Genomic DNA, 18,774 nt, shown 5'->3' with positions numbered 1-18,774 from the left:
ATTCTCAATAGAGTACCAAATAAGTCAGTGCCCAAAACACAGTATGAGTTGTGGACAGAAAGAGTACCCTCACTAAACCACTTACGTGTGTGGGGGAGTCCTGCTGAGGCTAAAGTATTTAACCCAAACATTAGGAAACTAGATCCCAAAACAGTAAGTTGCTATTTCATTGGCTACCCAGAAAAGTCAAAAGGTTTTCGTTTCTACTGTCCAGGCAGACATACAAAGTTTGTGAAAACGAGACACACTGTCTTCCTAGAGGATAAAATGATGAGGGAGAGCTTGGTAGCTCGAGAAATTGACCTTAAAAAGAAGCGGGTGTATGCGCCCACTCCAATAATTCATGAGCCATTTTTCTCACTATCTGCTGTCGCTGCACCAACAGTACAAGATACTGTGGTGACAACACCTGTTGTTATTCTGCATGTGGCAACAATGAATGATGATGAGGAACCTGTTCTTCAGGATCCTATAGAACCTATTGCCACACATGAGGGGGCGCAACAACAGCCTCAAACAGAAGATGTGTCAAATGTGGAGGCCCCTAGAAGGTCTCAAAGAGTTAGAAAATCAACTATTCCTGCTGACTATGAAGTATACAATACTAAGGAATTTCAAATGGAGGATGATCCCACCTCATTTGAAGAAGCCATGAGAAGTGATCATTCATCAAAGTGGCTTAAGGCCATGGAAGATAAAATAAAATCTATGAATGCCAATAAAATTTGGGACTTAGAAATAATTCCTAAAGGAGCCAAAATTGTAGGCTGTAAATAGGTCTACAAAATAAAACTTGACTCTCAAGGGAATATAGAGAGATATAAAAGCGCGACTTATGGCAAAAGGCTTTACGCAAAGAGAAGGGATTAATTATAATAAGACATTTTCTCTAGTCTCATGTAAGGATTCCTTCAGAATTATAATGGCATTAGTGGCACATTACGATTTAGAATTACATCAGATGGATGTAAAGACGAGATTTCTCAACGGTGACTTGGAGGAAAATGTTTACATGGCACAACCGAAAGATTTTGTCGTGGAAGAAAAAGATCAAATGGGATGCCGCCTAAAGAAATCCATTTATAGATTAAAACAAGATACAAGATAGTGGTACTTGAAGTTTGATCAGACAATAAGGAATTTTGGGTTTAAAGAGAATGTTGAGGACAATTGTGTCTATGTAAAGTTTATGAATGTGAAGTTTATCTTCCTTGTCCTATATGTGGACGACATCTTACTTGCTAGTTGTGATGTCAGTCTACTACTGGAGACAAAGAAGTTTTTATCCTCAAAATTTATTATGAAAGATCTTGGTGAAGCTTCGTTCATTCTAGGAATCGAGATTCACCGAGATAGAAGTAAAGGGGTATTAGGACTGTCACAAAAGACATACATTGAAAAAATCTTAAAGAAATTCAGTATGCATAAATGTAGTCCTCCACCTGCTCCTATAGTCAAGGGCGACAAATATGGGGATTTTTAATACCCTAGGAACCAATATGAGATCGATCAAATAAAAGCGGTTTTATATGCTTCAGCTGTCGGAAGCTTGCAATATGCTCAAGCATGTACGCGCCCTGGCTTGGCATTTGTTACCGGGTTACTTGGTAGATTCTAGAGCAATCCTGGAACCGAACACTGGAAATTAGTAAAGAAAGTCTTGCGTTATTTGCAAGGAACGAAAGGCCTCATGATGACGTATAGAAGATCTGATTCACTCCATATAGTGGGATATTCATATTCTGATTATGCGAGAGATGATAGAAAATCCACGTCTGGATATGTATTCACTCATCGCATGGAGGCTATTTCATGGAAAAGCTTAAAGCAAACCGTCACTACATCGTCCATAATGTATGCTGAGTTTATAGCGTGTTATGAGGCAACGGGGTAGATGAACTGGCTAAAGAAGTTCATACCCGATTTGAAGGTGGTTGACGACATCTATAGACCACTTAAGTTATACTGCGATAATAATCCGGCAATACAGTATGCTCACAACAATAAGTTAAGTGGTACTGCCAAACACATTGACATAAAGTATTATGTTGTGAAAGATAAAGGCCGGAATCATGTCATAAGTCTTGAGCATATAAGTACCGAAAAGATGCTCGCAGATCCGCTTACAAAAGACTTACCACCCAACGTGTTCAGAGAACATATAGCCGGCATGGGTTTAAGGGAAAGCCTATAATTTCTGAACAAAAGAAGACCCAAAGATAAGTATCTATTTCAGAACAGAGTGGTATGTTGTAGCTGTTAAATCTATCGGTAATGGACCGTGATGATGAGACATGCTATATGCGCTAATCTGTAATGGAATGAACAAAAGTAAATGATATGAAAATGAAAGATGGAAGGAGATCAAGGGAGAGATTGTTAGATCGATCTCTAATCCTAACTCGACCCAACGGCACAGTTGGGCCTTTTATTCGCGCCCTCATCGGGGGCGTCTAGCCCACCATGGCTGGAGGGCCCCTGTCACACTCGCTATAAAAAGAGGTGGGGACCGACGGCTCTTATCATGATGTTCGCCTGAGCCGAGCTCCCCACCGACACCTAAACCCTAACCCGATCTAGAGAGGGGCGCAGCCAGTGACGGGAAGCCACCAGCCGCGCCGCCCGCTCCATCGACGTCGACATCTTCGCCGCCCTCTTCACCGGCCGTCGCTGCCCGTGTGCAGACTACACCGACAAACGTGATGGCGTCCTTCGAATCCTCCCTCTCTGCAGTGTCAGGTTCAACACCTTCTCCCTTTCCTCTTTATCTCTCTAGTTCTATATGTATTAAGATATACCGTGTCTTTTATTCTAAATAGAATCACTCAGATATATGATCCGAGCGATCCTAGAGAACTTACACACAACGGCGGCGCGCAGCAGCGCCCACCGGCCACCTCAACACGTGGGAGGTGTACGTACGTGGTGAAGCCGCAGTTTCATCTGTACAGCGATGGATCATTCACTGGATCCCTCTGTCTCATCTGTATCATGTATGCTAGCGCTAGCTGCATGTCCCCCAAAGCAGGCATCATCAGCCTATATCTAGCAAACGAAAATCATTAATCCTGCTATCTATCTAACCGGAGAGCGATGGGCGATGGAGCTATGCAGCCTTCGCTTGCTCGTTTCAGCCATAGTTTATCAGCCATGATACAGTGTTTTTCTCTCACAACAAACCAGCACTAGCCGGGCTTATCAGCTCAGAAATCAACCAGCGAACATGCTGATCTACTGTTCATTTTTAAAGAGAATGGATGAAATCCGGCCTATATACTGTTCATATATAGGTCAGGAAGAAGGGACGGAGATGAATTTGCGTGATCCTTTTTGCGTACTGAAACTTGTACTGACGGCGGCGGCGACCCGCATGACGACTTTTTATCGGGTGGTGTTTGGTTAGCATCTCGCTTATCGATCCCAACCGTGCGCACTTACTCGCGTACTAATCACAAATATAATGATGATCCAATCCAACCGCGTGTCATGAAACATAGTCAACATACAAATGCATGTGTCCCCCTGCACTAAGTGCACTTAGTGTAGGAAACTGCCCGTGTTATTTGACGCCGTCAGATCACTGTCATATATGATGGGTCATCGATCCAGAGTACCAGCAGTAGTACTCAACCTGCACGCGTCTGCCTTGACGCCTGAAGCCCTGAACTAACCGGGTTAGCTTTCGCCACCATATATCCGTGCTTATGCTCTCCCGGTGAGACAACGGTGTCATTCTCCTGGGACGTTTCACGCTTCTGTCCCTCCCTTGTCCAGGAGCACCCCACACAAACGAAACCTTCACCTTCATGGTTCATGCTAGTCGGCTGCCGCTCAAGTGCTCGCAACTAGGGATGGAAGCGGCCGGAGCAGTCTGGGCCGGAGGCGACGGAAAACTTCATTTGCCTGAGCTCGTTACCGTACGAGTAATATCCTTTGCTGACGACGCGCGCGTCCACTGCTTCTGCTTGCATGGGGGAAAGCCCGGTGGTGGATGTGAGCTTCGTTTTTGTCTGGTTCACTTGACGTCATCTCGGTGGATTGATCAGTCATCACTCGGTGGCCAGTCGGTGGTATTTGACTCCACCTCTCGTTGCGTGCATCGTCAACTACTTACTACGTCCCGGTGACGGAGGAAGCTCCAATCAGCGAGCCACCCAATACGGTACTGTCACGTAGGAGCAGGAGTAGGGGTAGGAGCAGCCACCCATGAGAAATTTGGAAATTTGTCCTCATGGTAGGTGGGCTTTGCTAAAATGCCATTAAATTTGTGGGCTTCGCTGAAATGCCCTTATGAAACAAGTCTAACACATTATAATGCCATTTTGAGATTTAAATCTATTTTTTAAAATTTTTACCCAAAATTTTAGCCTGAACGGACCATTTTACCCCTGAGCTCATTGACCTCTGTCCTCTCATCTCTCCCCCCCTCGTTCTCTCGCTCCCGTCGCCTCCCCTTCCTCTCTCCCTCTCTCTTTCTCTCCCGAGGTGGCGCAGCGCGGGCGGCCCCCTCCCCTCTCCCTCTCCCTCCGTCTCGATCTACCACCGGGCCATGCGCGCGGCCGGCGCAGGGCAGGGCAGAGGCATGGCCTTGCAGGCCCATCGTCCTCATCTTTCCCCATCTCCCTCTCTCCTGGTGTGGCCACTCATGGTGCTCGTGCCCGGTGCCGGTGGGTCTCGACGGTGCCGCAGTTGGCACAGAGCAGTCTTAGGTGCTCCCGTTTCCTCTTGTATTTTGGGAATTTGCTTTTGCCTCTCTGATTCGTCCCTTCGATGACTTCGATTCGTGTTCTAGGGTTTGGCCTAGAATGCCTGTTGTTTCAATATTTGCCTTCTCTGTGTTTATCTGTGAAAGGACGGCACCAATTGGCAATGACACTATCAATTCGTGTTCTAGGGATTGTGTCTGTGATTTTATTTTTGCAGCTTTTTTTCTCAGTTTTCCCTCCCCCGTTCTTGCTTCGATTCTTCATTTTGAGACTGATTTAGTTCGTTATTTTTGTGCTTAGATTCGTGCTATGACATGAGTTGATGCTACCCCTTAAGTGAATTTGATTGAATCGAGTCGAGCGCGAAGAAATTGAACGAATTTCGTTTTTGGGGAGTTTTTCGTGTTCTTGACCGTGATCTAATTTTCCCGGAGTTTGGGTTGAAATTGGGCGATGATCTCTTAGAGTATGCTCACCAACTCCCTTGTGATGGCCTGTGAAAAATTTGGTCGCGGTTTGTTTTGATTTGGTCCAGTTTTTTATCGATTTTGTGGCCGCCGGTTTCCTGTTCTAGATTTTCCAGAGTTTGGGTTAATCCCAAGAGATGATTTGTTGGGGATGAGTTCGTAGGTAGTTGAATTTCTCGTAAAATTTGAGAGCGAATCATGGAGTTTTGAGTCGGATTTCGTCGATTTTGTTGTCGCCCTTTTTCTGTTCTTGAAGGCATCGGTCTCTTGTTCTTCTGCTTGCACACAGGGTCGGACAACAGGGCCAGCGTAGTGTGCCGCTCGTCCTTGGCTAGCAGCCCCTATCACTCACGTGCAGTAGGCAGGCAACACCTGTTGTTCTTCGTTTCTTCCTGCTTGTTCGTCGTGGGAGGACGAGCAACAGGAGCCGCGTGCTCCCAGCGCCAGAGCAGCGCTCGGTCCAGGTGGGCACTCGCCCAAGCGCCCAGGTCCAGCGACCGGTCGCTCGCCTAGGTGCTCTGCTCAGCGGTGAGCAGCTCCACCGCTCAAGCCCCTCTCTGTCTCCCACCGTCTCTCTCTGTGCCCGACGGCGAGCAGCACCACCACCCACACTTCTCTCTCTGCTCGATTCTGTTCGATTGCATCTGCTCGCTTTCCCCAGTCGCGGACAGGGGTAAAATGGTCATGCCTGGTCAAAAAAAAACACGGAGTCAGAAATTTATAAAGTTAGAAAAAACACGAAATGATAAAATAACATGAAACGCATCTTTCGCAGCCTACAAACTAAAACATATTCTCGCGAAACCCACTCTCCTAAGGACAAAATTCTCATTTTCCCGCCACCCAGGGGGGCCATGGCCCATTCAGCACCGTAATCAATGAGGATGCAAATACCAATGGTACGGTAGGACAAGACGGCAAAGGGAGTAGTATGCTGCTGCGCTGCGCACGCTGACAGCAGAATCTGTTTCGGAACCTTTCCGTGCCAGCTTTTGCATTGCAGACCTCAGCCTTTGGCTCTGCTGTCTTCTGGTGGCCTCCACATCCACCTCCACAAAGGACTCTGCTTTTCGCCGTAGTGGATGGATGGCCATGGCCGTGACGTCGACCACCGAACCGAGACCCTTCTCCTCCGGCAGCTCTGGTCTCTCCTCTCTCTCTCTCCTCCAGCTCCACTCCGTCTCCCCCGTTGCTTCGTAAGCAAAAAAAAGTAGTAGTAGTTGCAGGAACACAAAAAGGAAGGAAGGCGACAGTTAGCAGCGTAGTAATGTAAAGCGTTCCCGTCAAGATCCGTTTGTTTCATTGGGTGGGTCAGTTTACCGCTGCGGATTATATATAGGTTTATGCTAGTGCCCATGCATCCACGCCCCTGCTGTTCCTCGGTCGTTTTCAGGGCAGCGACTCACGAAAACGCCGTGCAGATAGCCCATCGCCCATCACTTTGCACTCTGGCTCATCAGTCCCCACGATCGAGCGACGAGCATGACAGAAAGGCAAATGGCATATCAGCTTGGAAGCGCTGGGGGCACTGGGAATGTTGGGAAAAATCGACCATAGATGAGCTCGCTTTTGACGGCAGCATGCACAGCGATTTGCGGCAGGCCCTTTTGGCTACATTCCATGAATGGACCGTGAGTGATCTCTGCCGAAAGGGCCTGCCAACTCTGCAGATACACTATTATTACTACATGTAGCTTCCGAACAAAAGAACCTAAAACATGCATGACCACTACAGTGAAAACCAACGCCACCGACACTGGATGCGCGGAGGCCGGTCACGGTCAGGTTCAGACTTCTTCATCAGAGCCAGATTTGCCAAACCCCTGTCCTGGTGCAGGCTTGTCACTCGACTGTAGTCCACAGAGCAGCGAAGGCAACGGTAGCCGCTGTTGGTTTGGGTTGGTTTAGTTTATAAGTAAAGTATTATGATTTATTTGTTATGGGAGAAAAATATTGTTTGTTGACCGATAAGCTATGGTTTATAAGTCAAATACGACGTAGCGAAGCAATTTTCTCCTACAGTACATACGAGGCAGCCGTCACATCCGGGAGTGGCAGGAACAGCTGCACGTGCAACCACAGTGCACCGCACCGTCCGATGAGCGATAAGACGCGAGCTGTTTTCGGGTGACATACGGCCATGCGCCACAGAAATGCTGTCGACGACGGCCAGCCGTGATAAGGGCCAGTTTGGATGCCAAATTTTTTGGCAAAATGTTACTGTAGTGTTTTCGTTGTTATTTAATAATTAGTGTCCAATCATAGTCTAATTATGCTTAAAAGATTCGTCTCGTGGATTTCGTCTAAACTGTGTAATTAGTTTTATTTTTTATTTATATTTAATGCTTTATGCATGCGTCCACAGATTCGATGTGACGGAGAATCTTAAAAAATTTGGTGTTTTGGGTGGAACTAAACAGGCCTAAGATAATCCGAAGACGGCACTGTGGTCGCCGAATAATTCCGGCACCGACTTCCTCTGCGCACCGTCGTGGTGGTCGCTTTCCTGCCCTCCTTTTGTCGAGCCATCGCCGTCCAAGGTGACTTGATCTTGCTACTCGTCATCCTCCACGATTTTTTTCGAGCATTTTTTTTCTGGGTTCCTTTTTGCTCGTTTCTTTTTTTTGGGACATCTGGCTGTGATGAAAACAAATTAGACTGATACCAGCAACTTTCATTGCGACAGGTACGGATCCAAAGTCGCTTTACAATGCCCTTACTGAGGCCTGTCTGGTACCGCTTATATGGCCAGAATAAGCTGAAACAACAGCCAAACAATATGTTTTTTTACAACGCTTATTCCCAACTCATTCGTATAAAAAAAATAGAAACTAAATCAGACCAGCTTATTTTGACAATGTTCTTATTTTATTTGTACAGCTTATCAGGAAAACGCTTCCTAGATAAGCTGTACCAATCAGAGCCCTCATCAGACGAACATCGCAACCTGTTTTCCCAATCAAACATTGCAAGAATCCTGGCCCCTTTAATCTTAATTCAGATCCAGCACGAAGAAATGGTTCACAAGAAAGGTCACTTGAATAATTGAGTTAAAATTGTCAATACTGACATAATCAACAGGTACATCATCATCTCGGGTTGCTAACGTATACAGTTCCTACGGGCTTGCTTAGCCAAGCGAAGACAATAACTTAGGGGAGCTGACGCTATCAGATTACATGGCAGGCTTTACAAGTGTCACTAAATCATATATACAGTGAATAGCCAACGGTACAACATAACAACCATCCTACTCAAACCCTAGGAACAACGGATCAGCGCGGGAGATGCTACAGAGGGGAGGATAACTTAACAACAACAAAAATGGAGTTGCTGGAGGGGTAAAGGGGCACGGTGGGGGCATCTGCAGTGTTGTTGGTCGGTGCGATGAATACAATGATAAGACGTATGGTATGTATCGCGCTAGGGTAAGCTGACTATGATGATCTAGAATTCTGACATCAGCAGCTTTGGACCTGGCTTTATGCTCACATAATCGTAGGGGTTTGGTTGATCCACGCCGATGTAGTCCTTTGTTGTCAGCACCTGTGGATGAAACGGAGAGCAAATTAATGCTCATGAGGGAGGCTCGGCACTGAACCGCAAAATTGAGGGAAGAATTGGCATACCAAGGTCTCAAAGAACATTCTCGATGCTTCCTTCCGTGTCTTCCCGCGCACCAGATGATCAATAGCGACACTCTTCCTCCCCAGACCAGAGTCTTCATCGAATAAAGTCTTGAGATATCTTGCAACACCCCTGAACAGCCATGCATTGAGACCATAAAATGTTGAGCAAGGCCCTGAACATTCTGAACTCCATATGAAATATCGCTTAGCACTGTACCTGGTGCGAGAAGACCAACCACTGTTGTCAAGAGACTGAAATTCACTAGGGTTTGGCTCGTCATCATTGGCGTCGTCGAAGTCCCCATCATCATCATAGTTCAGAAAATCTGGAACAACACAAGGTCAGACAGTGACAAAGGCTTGTACTAGGTCTGTCACAACACAGGACCAACAAAAATTAGTACACGCTGGTTGGGGAAATATTTGATGTAATAAACCCAGGATGTAATTACTGTGTGCAGGATTGATTGTGTATAAGTGGAAAGAAAGGTCCTAGGTGCCACTTGGAATCTCCTACTCTCCTTACATGTAAGGCATACACATACATCAGAGCACATCAGAATGGATAAACTACCTGTATCAACACCATGAATTGCACTCCCAAAATCCTGTAAACCAAACAGGGCACCGATTATTATATGGCCTTGATGTAACTGAACAAAACAGTGCAACGAATTCTGCAGCAAGATATTGGAATGAAAGGCCAGGAAAAGCATGCTGTAGTAAGCAATTAAAAGATTCTTATAGCATTTGCAAATTTTGAATATGCGTAAATGGACTCACATTGCATTCCTTCAGTTCATAGTCATTCACCATATCCAGATCCATAAGAGAACCCATGTTGTTTTCTTGGAAGCCAGAATTATCTCCCATAGCAGACACAGCATTTTCATTCTCCGTTGGTCGAAGAAAACCAGAGGCATCTTGATTATATCCCACCGCATTTTCATCCGCCGTTGGTCGAGGAAAACCAGAGGCATCTTGACTATATTCCACCCCAGTAATCTCAGAAGCAGGGACCTCATTACTCTCAAAAATATTAGCATTGCTATGAACAAAATGATTGAACTCCCCTGTCATGTCGTCCCCTGCGTGAACACAAGCTTGGCCAGAGTTATCTAGAGCCACATCTTGACTAGAAACGTTTGCATCAGTACTCCTCTGCAAATCAGATGGAACATCTTGAAGACGGTCACTATACAGTGTATCTACTTGAGCATGCTCTCTGTCAGCAAGTGCCACTTCTTTCTCATTATCAATAAAAGGTTCAGTCACCCCTTGAAACAGAGTGCCAATAACAAAATCATTAGATGCACCGTTAACCTGGTTGTCAGGAGGAATTTGCAAACCAAAAGCAGGTGTAGCGCCACATGCATCATTTGCACCTGACAGCAAGACATCTGATTGAATACCATCTGGTATGTGAAGTGGGTCATTAATTGTAGCAGCACCAAACCCAGCAATATTGCTATCTTCTGGAATGGTTTCAGGCATGTCGAATTGACCTTGTAGTTCCATGCTCTGAACAGCAGGGCGTACAATAGCCTCATATGTCCGATTGTGTAATTCGTTTAGCTCCTCAGATAGACCTAGTAGAGATACAAAAATCAGCCTCATCGCTCAAGATGCTTCCAACTTCCATTTTTTTTCTAACTTAGATATGTCATGGTGTACAGAAAAACAAAGACATCACAAGAAACTTACAGGAAAAGATGGGCTCGTGGAATATATCATCTTCCAGTGAACCTTTCTCAATCATCCATATTTCGGAACGAGTGCATGGAGCCTTTTTACGAATGCGCCGTATATCCTCGGTATTGATCAACTGTTGCCGTATAGTACTGGAGAAGGAAAGAGATGGTCAGCAAGTAGACTCATGCCAGAAGTTATTTCGGAAAACATTCATTAATTGTGTGCAGAGCCGCATTCAGCAGGCACATATAGAAAATGAAACCATACAGTAGAATGTCAGACCAGGAAATATCCCGATCAAAATTTCAAGCAAAACTGCATCATACTCTCCCTAGCATGAGTAAGACAGCTTCTACAAACAAGATTGTTGTTGTGGCACAAGAAAACATACAGAATAAACATGGAATAATGTCAAAACCTTAACGAGCACTAAAGACATCACAACATCTCTGCAAAAGAACCTGGTTCAGGTTGGCATTACAACCACATGACAAGAACTAAGTAAAGGGACTATGGAGATAGGGATTTCATATCCGGTCAGGATAAAAAAGAGGCAGTAGGAATTCAGCAAAGAATAAATTTAGAAAAACTGGCAGTTGCTTGTTCATAATAAAAAAAACATTTGAAAGTTATAAAGCAAATACATACTCAGCATGCAGGACCATGGCATCATCTATTTGCACTTTTCTCTTGAGTGTACCCATCTTCGACCCCAACCTCGGGCGTTTCAGAGATGATTCCCTCGGTGGTAGTGGTGTTGAATCAAGTGTGAACCCAGGGGTCCTTGTACCGACTAATGCAAGGTCAAGTAATTAGGTAAACACACTAAATCCAGGTGACAGAAATGCAGTGTATAAGTCATACGTACCTAAAATAGATGCCAGTATATCATCATCATGAGGAACAAAATCATTGGTTCTTTTACCATGTGGTCGGCTAGACAACCTTTCAGTGGTCTCACTCTCTAAAGCTGGTAAGCTATCTTCCAGGTGTCTTTTTCTGCTCGTAAGGCTGCCTATTATGTTACTTCCATCAGATTCAGCTGTTCCTTTTTCTGCAGTTGTCTGCCCCATGTCAATTGCATGATTGAATTCAGCATCCGGAGCAGACAGCATTTTCTCAGGCTCAGCAAATTCTGAAGTTAATAGTTCATTCAGTCTATCATTAGATGCCACTACTTGTTGCATTGCTTGGGCTTCATGTTGAAAATTTGCACTTGGTGCAATTGTACCTAAATAAAAATAGTAGAAAAGTTACATGATCTCTAACCCTTTCAGTGACCATGGCATGGGCAAAATAAAAACAAACAAAGGATATCAACTGATTACCTTGTGCATCAGCTAATGGCCCATTAATCTGTACTGGGTTCTCCACCACAGATGGTTCAGTAGAACCATCGACACATCGCTCTGAATCATTTACAGCCAAAGGTACATCTTCAATGGTTGCATTGACAGTTACCGTTTCAACAGATGCAGCTATACCATCAGAACCAACCAGCTCATCAGCAGTAGCTTCCAAGTGTGATGCTTGACCCTGGGATGGTAAACCCTCACTTGTGTGCTGTTGCACCAATGCATGTGTGTCCGGCACAACAGAAGACTCAACTTGCACAGGCTTCGCCAATTCAAGTTCTGTCATCTCAGCACCCACAACATCACTGGCATTTCCTGTAGCTGAATGGAGAAAATCTGAGGCTGGAGCAGGAGTGTCAGCCTTTGCAGTTTCATCATTGGTAGATGGTGATGCTTTTCTCTGTGGGCTCAGAACAGGACTTTCATGGACTCTGGAAGGAACTGTCTCTTCCATTAAACCAGGTGTAGCTGGGGCCTGAGCGCTAATGAACTCTGGTGATGCAGGTTCATCACAAGTAAATGGGCTAGGTTGATAGTACGAAGCTGATGGCCCTGCAATACCCTCATTATGCAATAATATATCATTCAAATCAGGAGTCTGTACATTGTAAGGAGTCTGTACATTGTAACCAGTCCAGTTAGGGATACTGTTTCCTCCTAGGCCATCTGCATTAAGTGGACCTAGCTTTCCATGACTAGAAGGCCCACTGTCCATGTTGCTGTATCCTTCAGCTGTTATGTCTGTACTTTTGTTATCATCAATGTCCATATCAGTAGAAGGGACTGACAGCCGACCTTGAATAATAATGCTGAAGGCACAAACAAAGAAAGATAGAACCAGTGTAACTTCAGTGAAACATGACTAAAAGGGCAACGATGCAACATCACCTAATTTAAAATGTTATGAAAAAAAAAGGATTTCAAAATACAAGTTACTACACACAGATAACTGGTCTTCTGACAATATCATTGAACTTCACAATCCTAGTTTTGCAGCATAAATAAACTTATAATCATTCCTGGAGAACCAGGAAGTCAAAACTTTGGATGTAAGAAAAGATACAGATTGTTACACCCAGACAAAAAAACAAGTTAAATCAAATGTCCAAGAGAAAATAAGAAAGACAAAATTCAAAAGAAAAAGGAGGCAACTTTACCCATCATCAGACTCAAGATGAATTGAGTGGTCCTTGTTCAGAATTAATTCCTGACAACAGATAAATCTAATCAGCTCTTAGTCAGAAAGTTTTAATGCTGGTATCATAAAGTCAGGCCGCTCTTCTATCTAAATAAGACAAACTATCAAGACAGATGGGATTTTTTCGTTTATTCTAATTTACAACATACAAAAACCAGAAATTACCTAACTTCAATAAATTGTTAAGTCCGCTATTAGATGGACCAGAGTACCATCATGCAATCAGAGCATAACATAGAGAAAAAACTATTCGAAGAGAAAAGGAGAAAAGTATTATAAATACCTCCTCCAAGTCCAAGCCAATATGAGATGAACTACCATCACCAAATCTTTCTGCACATTTAATACTTTGCCATGGTTAAAATGTTATTAAAGAAATGAAGTCAGACAAGATGAGGACAGAGACAGGACCAACCATCTAGGCCAAACTGGGATGTTGAATACCCTGTTTTTTCTGGGTTGTCTTGCAAAGTGATCTGTTCTTTTGTGCTCACATGATGATCAGTGTCGCTGGACCATAGCGGACAGTGTTCAGAAAAAAAAAATGAACAAAGCATTCTTAAATAGTGAAGTTATTAAACAGAGGCTGCGGCTTTACCCTTGAAACGCAGCTTCTGGCAGTTCAAAATCATCAAGATCAAATGTCTCAGGCAGAGTTATAGAGTGATACGGAGCAGTTGACTCCTCAGGAGGTAGATCAACAGCAGTGGACCTGAAAGCTTGTTTTATCTTCAGCAAAGCTTCGCTGCAGTCATGGAATAGGTAGTTGACCTTCCGAGAATAGATTCTGACCACGCCTAACATAAGATGACTTGATAACCGAAGTGCGATTGGAACGTCAGGGAATATGATGGAATCTGCAAGAATAGAGACCACAGATTTTCAGCTCAGAATTATAGAAAACGTACAATACAGAATTGTTAGGTCAAAAAGTGAATACTATCATTAAATTCTACATGATGTCATATCAATTGTACTGGATGGCAGATTTGCCCCATCCAGACTGGCAGCTTCTAATGTAAAATATGCTCCATTGGCTCCTTGAAGAAAGAAAGTGTGAAGTATCAAGTGTTCTAAGCTTTAAGCATGCTGTAAAGAAATCTTTCCTTGTATATGACCTTCTAGATGGTCAAGTATCTAGAGATATTAATTAAACGTGTGCATCTTCATTTCCATTTATTAGATACACTCGCAACCAGTATTCATGTCTCTGCTAGCACTGCAGCCACATGCCCAGCGATGCTATTTTTAAACAAGAAATACTCCAGATATGAACCAACACCTCGTGCTAGCCAGGCATATATCAATTTAGAGGGTTGGATGGTATCCCACAGTATCATAATGGCAGCCACATCGCGTTTCTCAGATGAAATAGCTAAGAGAACATCAGTTTATGCAAGGTGCAAAAAGATTGCACAACACAACATAATATGACATGGTAATTTGAATGTATTGTATTGGCTGCCTTGAAATTGTTACTACCCTAACCCAACATAATATGACAACTTGCAATGTTTACAAGTCGTCCGATTATTAATCGTCCTAGTCGGTCCCTGGTGCTCGATTAGGAGGTTCGACTCGATTAGCTCGACCAGAAAGCTGGTCGTCCGACTAATCGACGACTAATCACGATTAGTCGTCCGACTAGGCTATGGACGACCAGGGTGACTGCTCTGTTTTTTTTGGGCGGCCGAAAAAAAACACGCGCGGGCGGAAAAAACGCGAGCCTGCCGATTTTTGGCGGCCGAAGAGCAGGCAGGCGGGCCGCAGTCCGCGAAAAGCACGAAGGAAGAGCGCGCGGGAAGGATAAGAGGGAGAGCGCGTGCAGATACTCGAGAAGACGCACAAAGGAAAAGTACCACTGGCGGACCCAGCTCAAGAAAGGAGGTAGGGCGAGCCGCGGCCTGAGGGGCACGCCGCAGGCGCGCCGCGAGTGCCGCCCGTGGCTGCTGTCTGCTGCCGCCGTCCGCGGTGCAGCACAGCTACCCGCCGCCCGCCGGGATCTGGGAGGACCAGAGGAGAGCCGCCAGCCGCCACCCCGCCGGCCACCGGGATCTGGGAGGACCGGAGGAGAGCCACCACCCGCCGCAGCCCGCACGCCGGCCTCCGCCGGTCTCCCTCCTCCCTGCCAGTCTCCCTCCCCACCGGGCAGCTGCACGCCTGTTCCCGCCGCCCGCTCCCCTCCCCGCCAGGCAGCTGCTCCCGCAGGTAAGCACGTCCCCTGCTCGGCTGCTACTGCAGGTCTGCCCTCCCTTGCTTACCTGCTCCTATCTCCTCTGCTCACTGCCTCCTCCCTCCTATCTTTGCTTTGTCTGCTCGACTAATCGGCCTGGTCGACGACTAATCACGATTAGTCGCCTGGTCGGTCCCATGGCGACTAGGTTTGACTGGACGACTTGAAAACATTGACAACTTGTCAGGCCTACCAGAATAACAGGGCACATAACCAAAACGAAGTCTTTCTGAACAGAGAGTTAGATGGATACATGTATTCATTCCTCGTAAAAGAAAATAGTATCAATTTCACCGCATCATAATACAACAAATCAGGACTACCTAGCAAGTAATGATTTTCTGTAAGTATTTTTTTTTTCACGAGGCATAACCCGTGGCATTGGACTTCAGGCTGGTAGTTGTCCGTACTCACCTAATTTAGATATCTCCCTAATTTATGACATGCGATGTGATGTAGGCTGAAATTCTCTTAAAATCTTCTTCTACATAAGGAACTTGAGTATGCATTGCTTTCTGTGATACATGTTTGCAACTTTGTATGTTTTCTATAAAGCATGGATGATATTGCCAGGTGGTAGCGATATCAATTTATGCATGGTCTGAAAAAACATAATATGGCATATAGTAAAAGGAATAATGTCATTGTCAACATTGGCTGCCTCAAAACTATTATAACCCTAGCTTAACAGGCCAACTCAATAAGAGAATATTGGGGCAAATAGCGAAACAAGTCTTTTTTTCCCCTTGAGGCATGTGCAGCACAGAGATCAATGGATATATTCCATCAGCCACTAAAAAGAACTATTTTTTCAATATTACATTGCAGCTCAACGGACAGCGCTCAGTATTTGTGCGAAAGAGGAATTACAAAATTACATCATAGCGCCTTCATGTATCACATGCATCAAGGGGTGCTCCTGATAAATATTATGTGTAAGTTAGATGCTACACCAGTCTACTGCAAAGTTCAAGAAGGCGCTAGGCGGTTTCTAGGCGACGACCCACGGCCTAGAGCCTAGGCTAGCCTACGCGTTTCAAGGTGTTTTTCTAGGCGATGGCTAATACATGCATAAATACTTAAAAGAAAAGAAAAAATAGGAGATCAGTGGTCATGGAACAGGGAGAAAAAGAAGAAGGCCCATTTAAGGGCCCAACTCTCCCACAGTCATCTTATCCCCTCCCCTCCCAGCCTCTCTGTTCCCGTCTCTCTCTCCCTCCCGAACTCTGCCCGCGCGGCCGTGCCCATCGCTCGCCCGCGCCGCCGCCAGCGCCTGACGTCGCCTCCTTCCCCACCGGCCGTCACCGCCCCCGCCGACGTTACCTCCTCCCCCACCGCCGCCCGACGTCCGCGCGTCCCTGCCTTGACGGATCTGCCCGCTGCCACTTCCCACCGGCCGCCGCTGCCTCATGTAGCTCCTTCCCCATCGTCGCCCGACCTCCACGCCGCCCCCACGCCCGCCTTTAGCCTCCTGGCGCGCTCGCCGCCTCCCGTCGACCCTCCCGCAGCCCTGGATCTGGGGGCACACCGCCTAACCTCCGCCTACCCCCTTAGGCGAGGCGGTGCGCCTCCGCCTAGCGTTGAAGCGCGCCCAGGCGAGCGCCTTTTTGAACACTGGTCTACTGAACTGTGCTTCTCCAAATCCAGAGTAGAGTGATTGAATTATTCAACTCAACCAAGATTCAAGCCGCTTGATGATGGATAATAGCATCAAGAACTAAAAGCACTCCCAGTCCTCCTAATATGGAAGTGACAAACGGACGATCACGTAAAAGGAAAAAGAAAGGAGGGAGAGGGAAAAGGTCACACACTAGTACAACTAGAATAACGAATTATTATCCAAAGGTTAAAAAACAAACACAGTAACCAAGCCAGAAAGATGAGTTCTCTCCACATGTCACATACACGACACAGGGTGCTAGAATTATATTGTTTCAATAAGCTTTACCTAAGAATTACTCCTAATAGGGCGAAATTAATGCAAAAATTCTGTAGTACTCCCAAAGCAGACACCCCTTCGGCTCAGCAACAACCAATGTAACTGAGCAAAAAAGCCATTGGTGCTTTTAACCCTAGCAGGCAATAGAACAGCAAAAAGAAACAGCTACATGCACCAAGGTAATATCGTGCCAAATGTACCGAGTAGTGATTTTCTCCAGCGATGTCGATGATGCACCACAAACTAAACAAAAAAGAATGGACAGCTCAAAAAAGGTTATCTTTTTACGCCTCTGGTAGCAACAGGTAGAAGCTACTTAACCCTGGACATAACTAGAAGGGCTAAAATTCTTCTATTACAGTTACATAAACATTTCGTTTCAGACAGGTTGCACAGCTCGCTTTGTTCTTTTGCTTGTCTGAACATCAAGTTTTCTTGGCTGGAGGTAGTAGTACGGACGCTATAGCCACGGGGACAGATACAGAGAAACCATAAATAAATGAGCTAAATTTAGCATTTTTTTTGGTTCAGTGCAGCTACAACACTGACGAGCATTAGCAGAACAACGCTATAGCACCCTACGGGTCAGGTCACAGCATGCACAGACCTAACAGTAGAGTGCAAACCCTAGATTAAAATCAAATTGTTGGAAGCGTAAGCAAGGCCACCCACCTACTGAGACGCCGATGTCCGTGTCCGCGACCTGGTTCTTGCGCAGCTTCCGCTCCAAGTGCGCGGCAATCCATATGGTCCCGAGGGGGCCCTTCTTGGCCAAGATGAACTGCGAGTAAAACATCTCCGGCTCCCCTCCTTACGCTAGGGGCGAACCCAGAAAAAAAAAAGTCAATTTTTGCAAAAACAATCGGAGTTAGCAGGCATAAGACATTTGTACACCTGCAACTAGATCAGATCCGAGTGGAAATGCCAAATAGCGTAAGCTAGGGTTTGGGCGCTCGGTTTCGCGAGGCAGGAAGGGAAAAGAAGGGGCGGGCATACCTGGAGGGTGCTCGTCGCCGGCGAGCGGCACGGCGAAGACTTGGCGTCGGGCGGGCTGCGGTGGTCGCTCAAGCGTCGCCACGAACGAGGGGTGTGAGCCCGCACGCGGGGGGTGAAGGGGAGAAGAAAAAAGCAGGGGGGAAGACAGTCCCGTAGAAATTTGCCTGTGACTGGAGCGGGCTTTGCTTGGACGCCTGTTGCCTGCTTTGGCTGTGAGGAGCTGCTGCAAACCGAAGACAAAAGTGGCACACGTTTCGTGCTCTCACCCCTATCTATACGGAATCCGTTTCCAACCCTGGCGCTGCACTCCTGCCTCCTGAGGATATGTGTGCAAGGATATGAATATATATACGACAGTTGTTGGGGATGAGATGCAAAATTGGCAAATACTACCTCCTCGAGCTGTGAGTCTGTGTGTGACAGTGATGAAGTGACCGTGCGGGTGTCAAATTGTCAACGTGGCTGTGAGGATGTGTTGACCTACTCCTACGTACTTCCTCCCTAAGTCCAGAACAAGTGCTGGAGAAATCTAACTCATTTAAGGTTAACTAACTATGAA

The 18,774-nt window shown here is 45.8% G+C and overlaps 1 protein-coding gene across 5 annotated transcripts; it reads right to left on the bottom strand.

The window, feature by feature from the left end:
* Window positions 1-8,193: 8,193 nt before the first annotated feature.
* LOC136450869 (sister chromatid cohesion 1 protein 4-like) lies at window positions 8,194-18,454 on the bottom strand. 5 transcript variants are annotated; one of them, XM_066451516.1, is made up of 15 exons: window positions 18,216-18,451; window positions 17,892-18,035; window positions 13,646-13,904; window positions 13,463-13,557; window positions 13,331-13,380; window positions 13,007-13,056; window positions 11,823-12,658; window positions 11,363-11,725; window positions 11,143-11,287; window positions 10,507-10,643; window positions 9,586-10,391; window positions 9,329-9,410; window positions 9,020-9,128; window positions 8,803-8,932; window positions 8,194-8,719 (listed from the first exon to the last, which is right to left on the bottom strand). In XM_066451516.1, the coding sequence occupies exons 2-15, from the start codon at window positions 18,013-18,015 to the stop codon at window positions 8,621-8,623; spliced, it is 3,285 nt and encodes a 1,094-aa protein (XP_066307613.1). In that variant the 5' UTR covers window positions 18,016-18,035; window positions 18,216-18,451; the 3' UTR covers window positions 8,194-8,620. The 5 variants fall into 5 exon arrangements, 4 of the variants coding, with proteins under 4 accessions (XP_066307613.1, XP_066307614.1, XP_066307615.1 ...); XM_066451517.1 differs by having other exon boundaries at window positions 9,377-9,410; window positions 18,216-18,449; XR_010758455.1 differs by lacking the exon at window positions 8,194-8,719 and having other exon boundaries at window positions 8,893-8,932; window positions 9,255-9,410; window positions 18,216-18,454.
* Between the last annotated feature and the right edge of the window lie 320 nt (window positions 18,455-18,774).

This window comes from Miscanthus floridulus, chromosome 5, assembly GCF_019320115.1.
Source record: "Miscanthus floridulus cultivar M001 chromosome 5, ASM1932011v1, whole genome shotgun sequence".
Lineage (NCBI taxonomy): Eukaryota > Viridiplantae > Streptophyta > Magnoliopsida > Poales > Poaceae > Miscanthus > Miscanthus floridulus.
The sequence above is the reverse complement of the archived record's forward strand: the minus strand, read 5'-3'. Positions and strand labels throughout refer to the sequence as shown.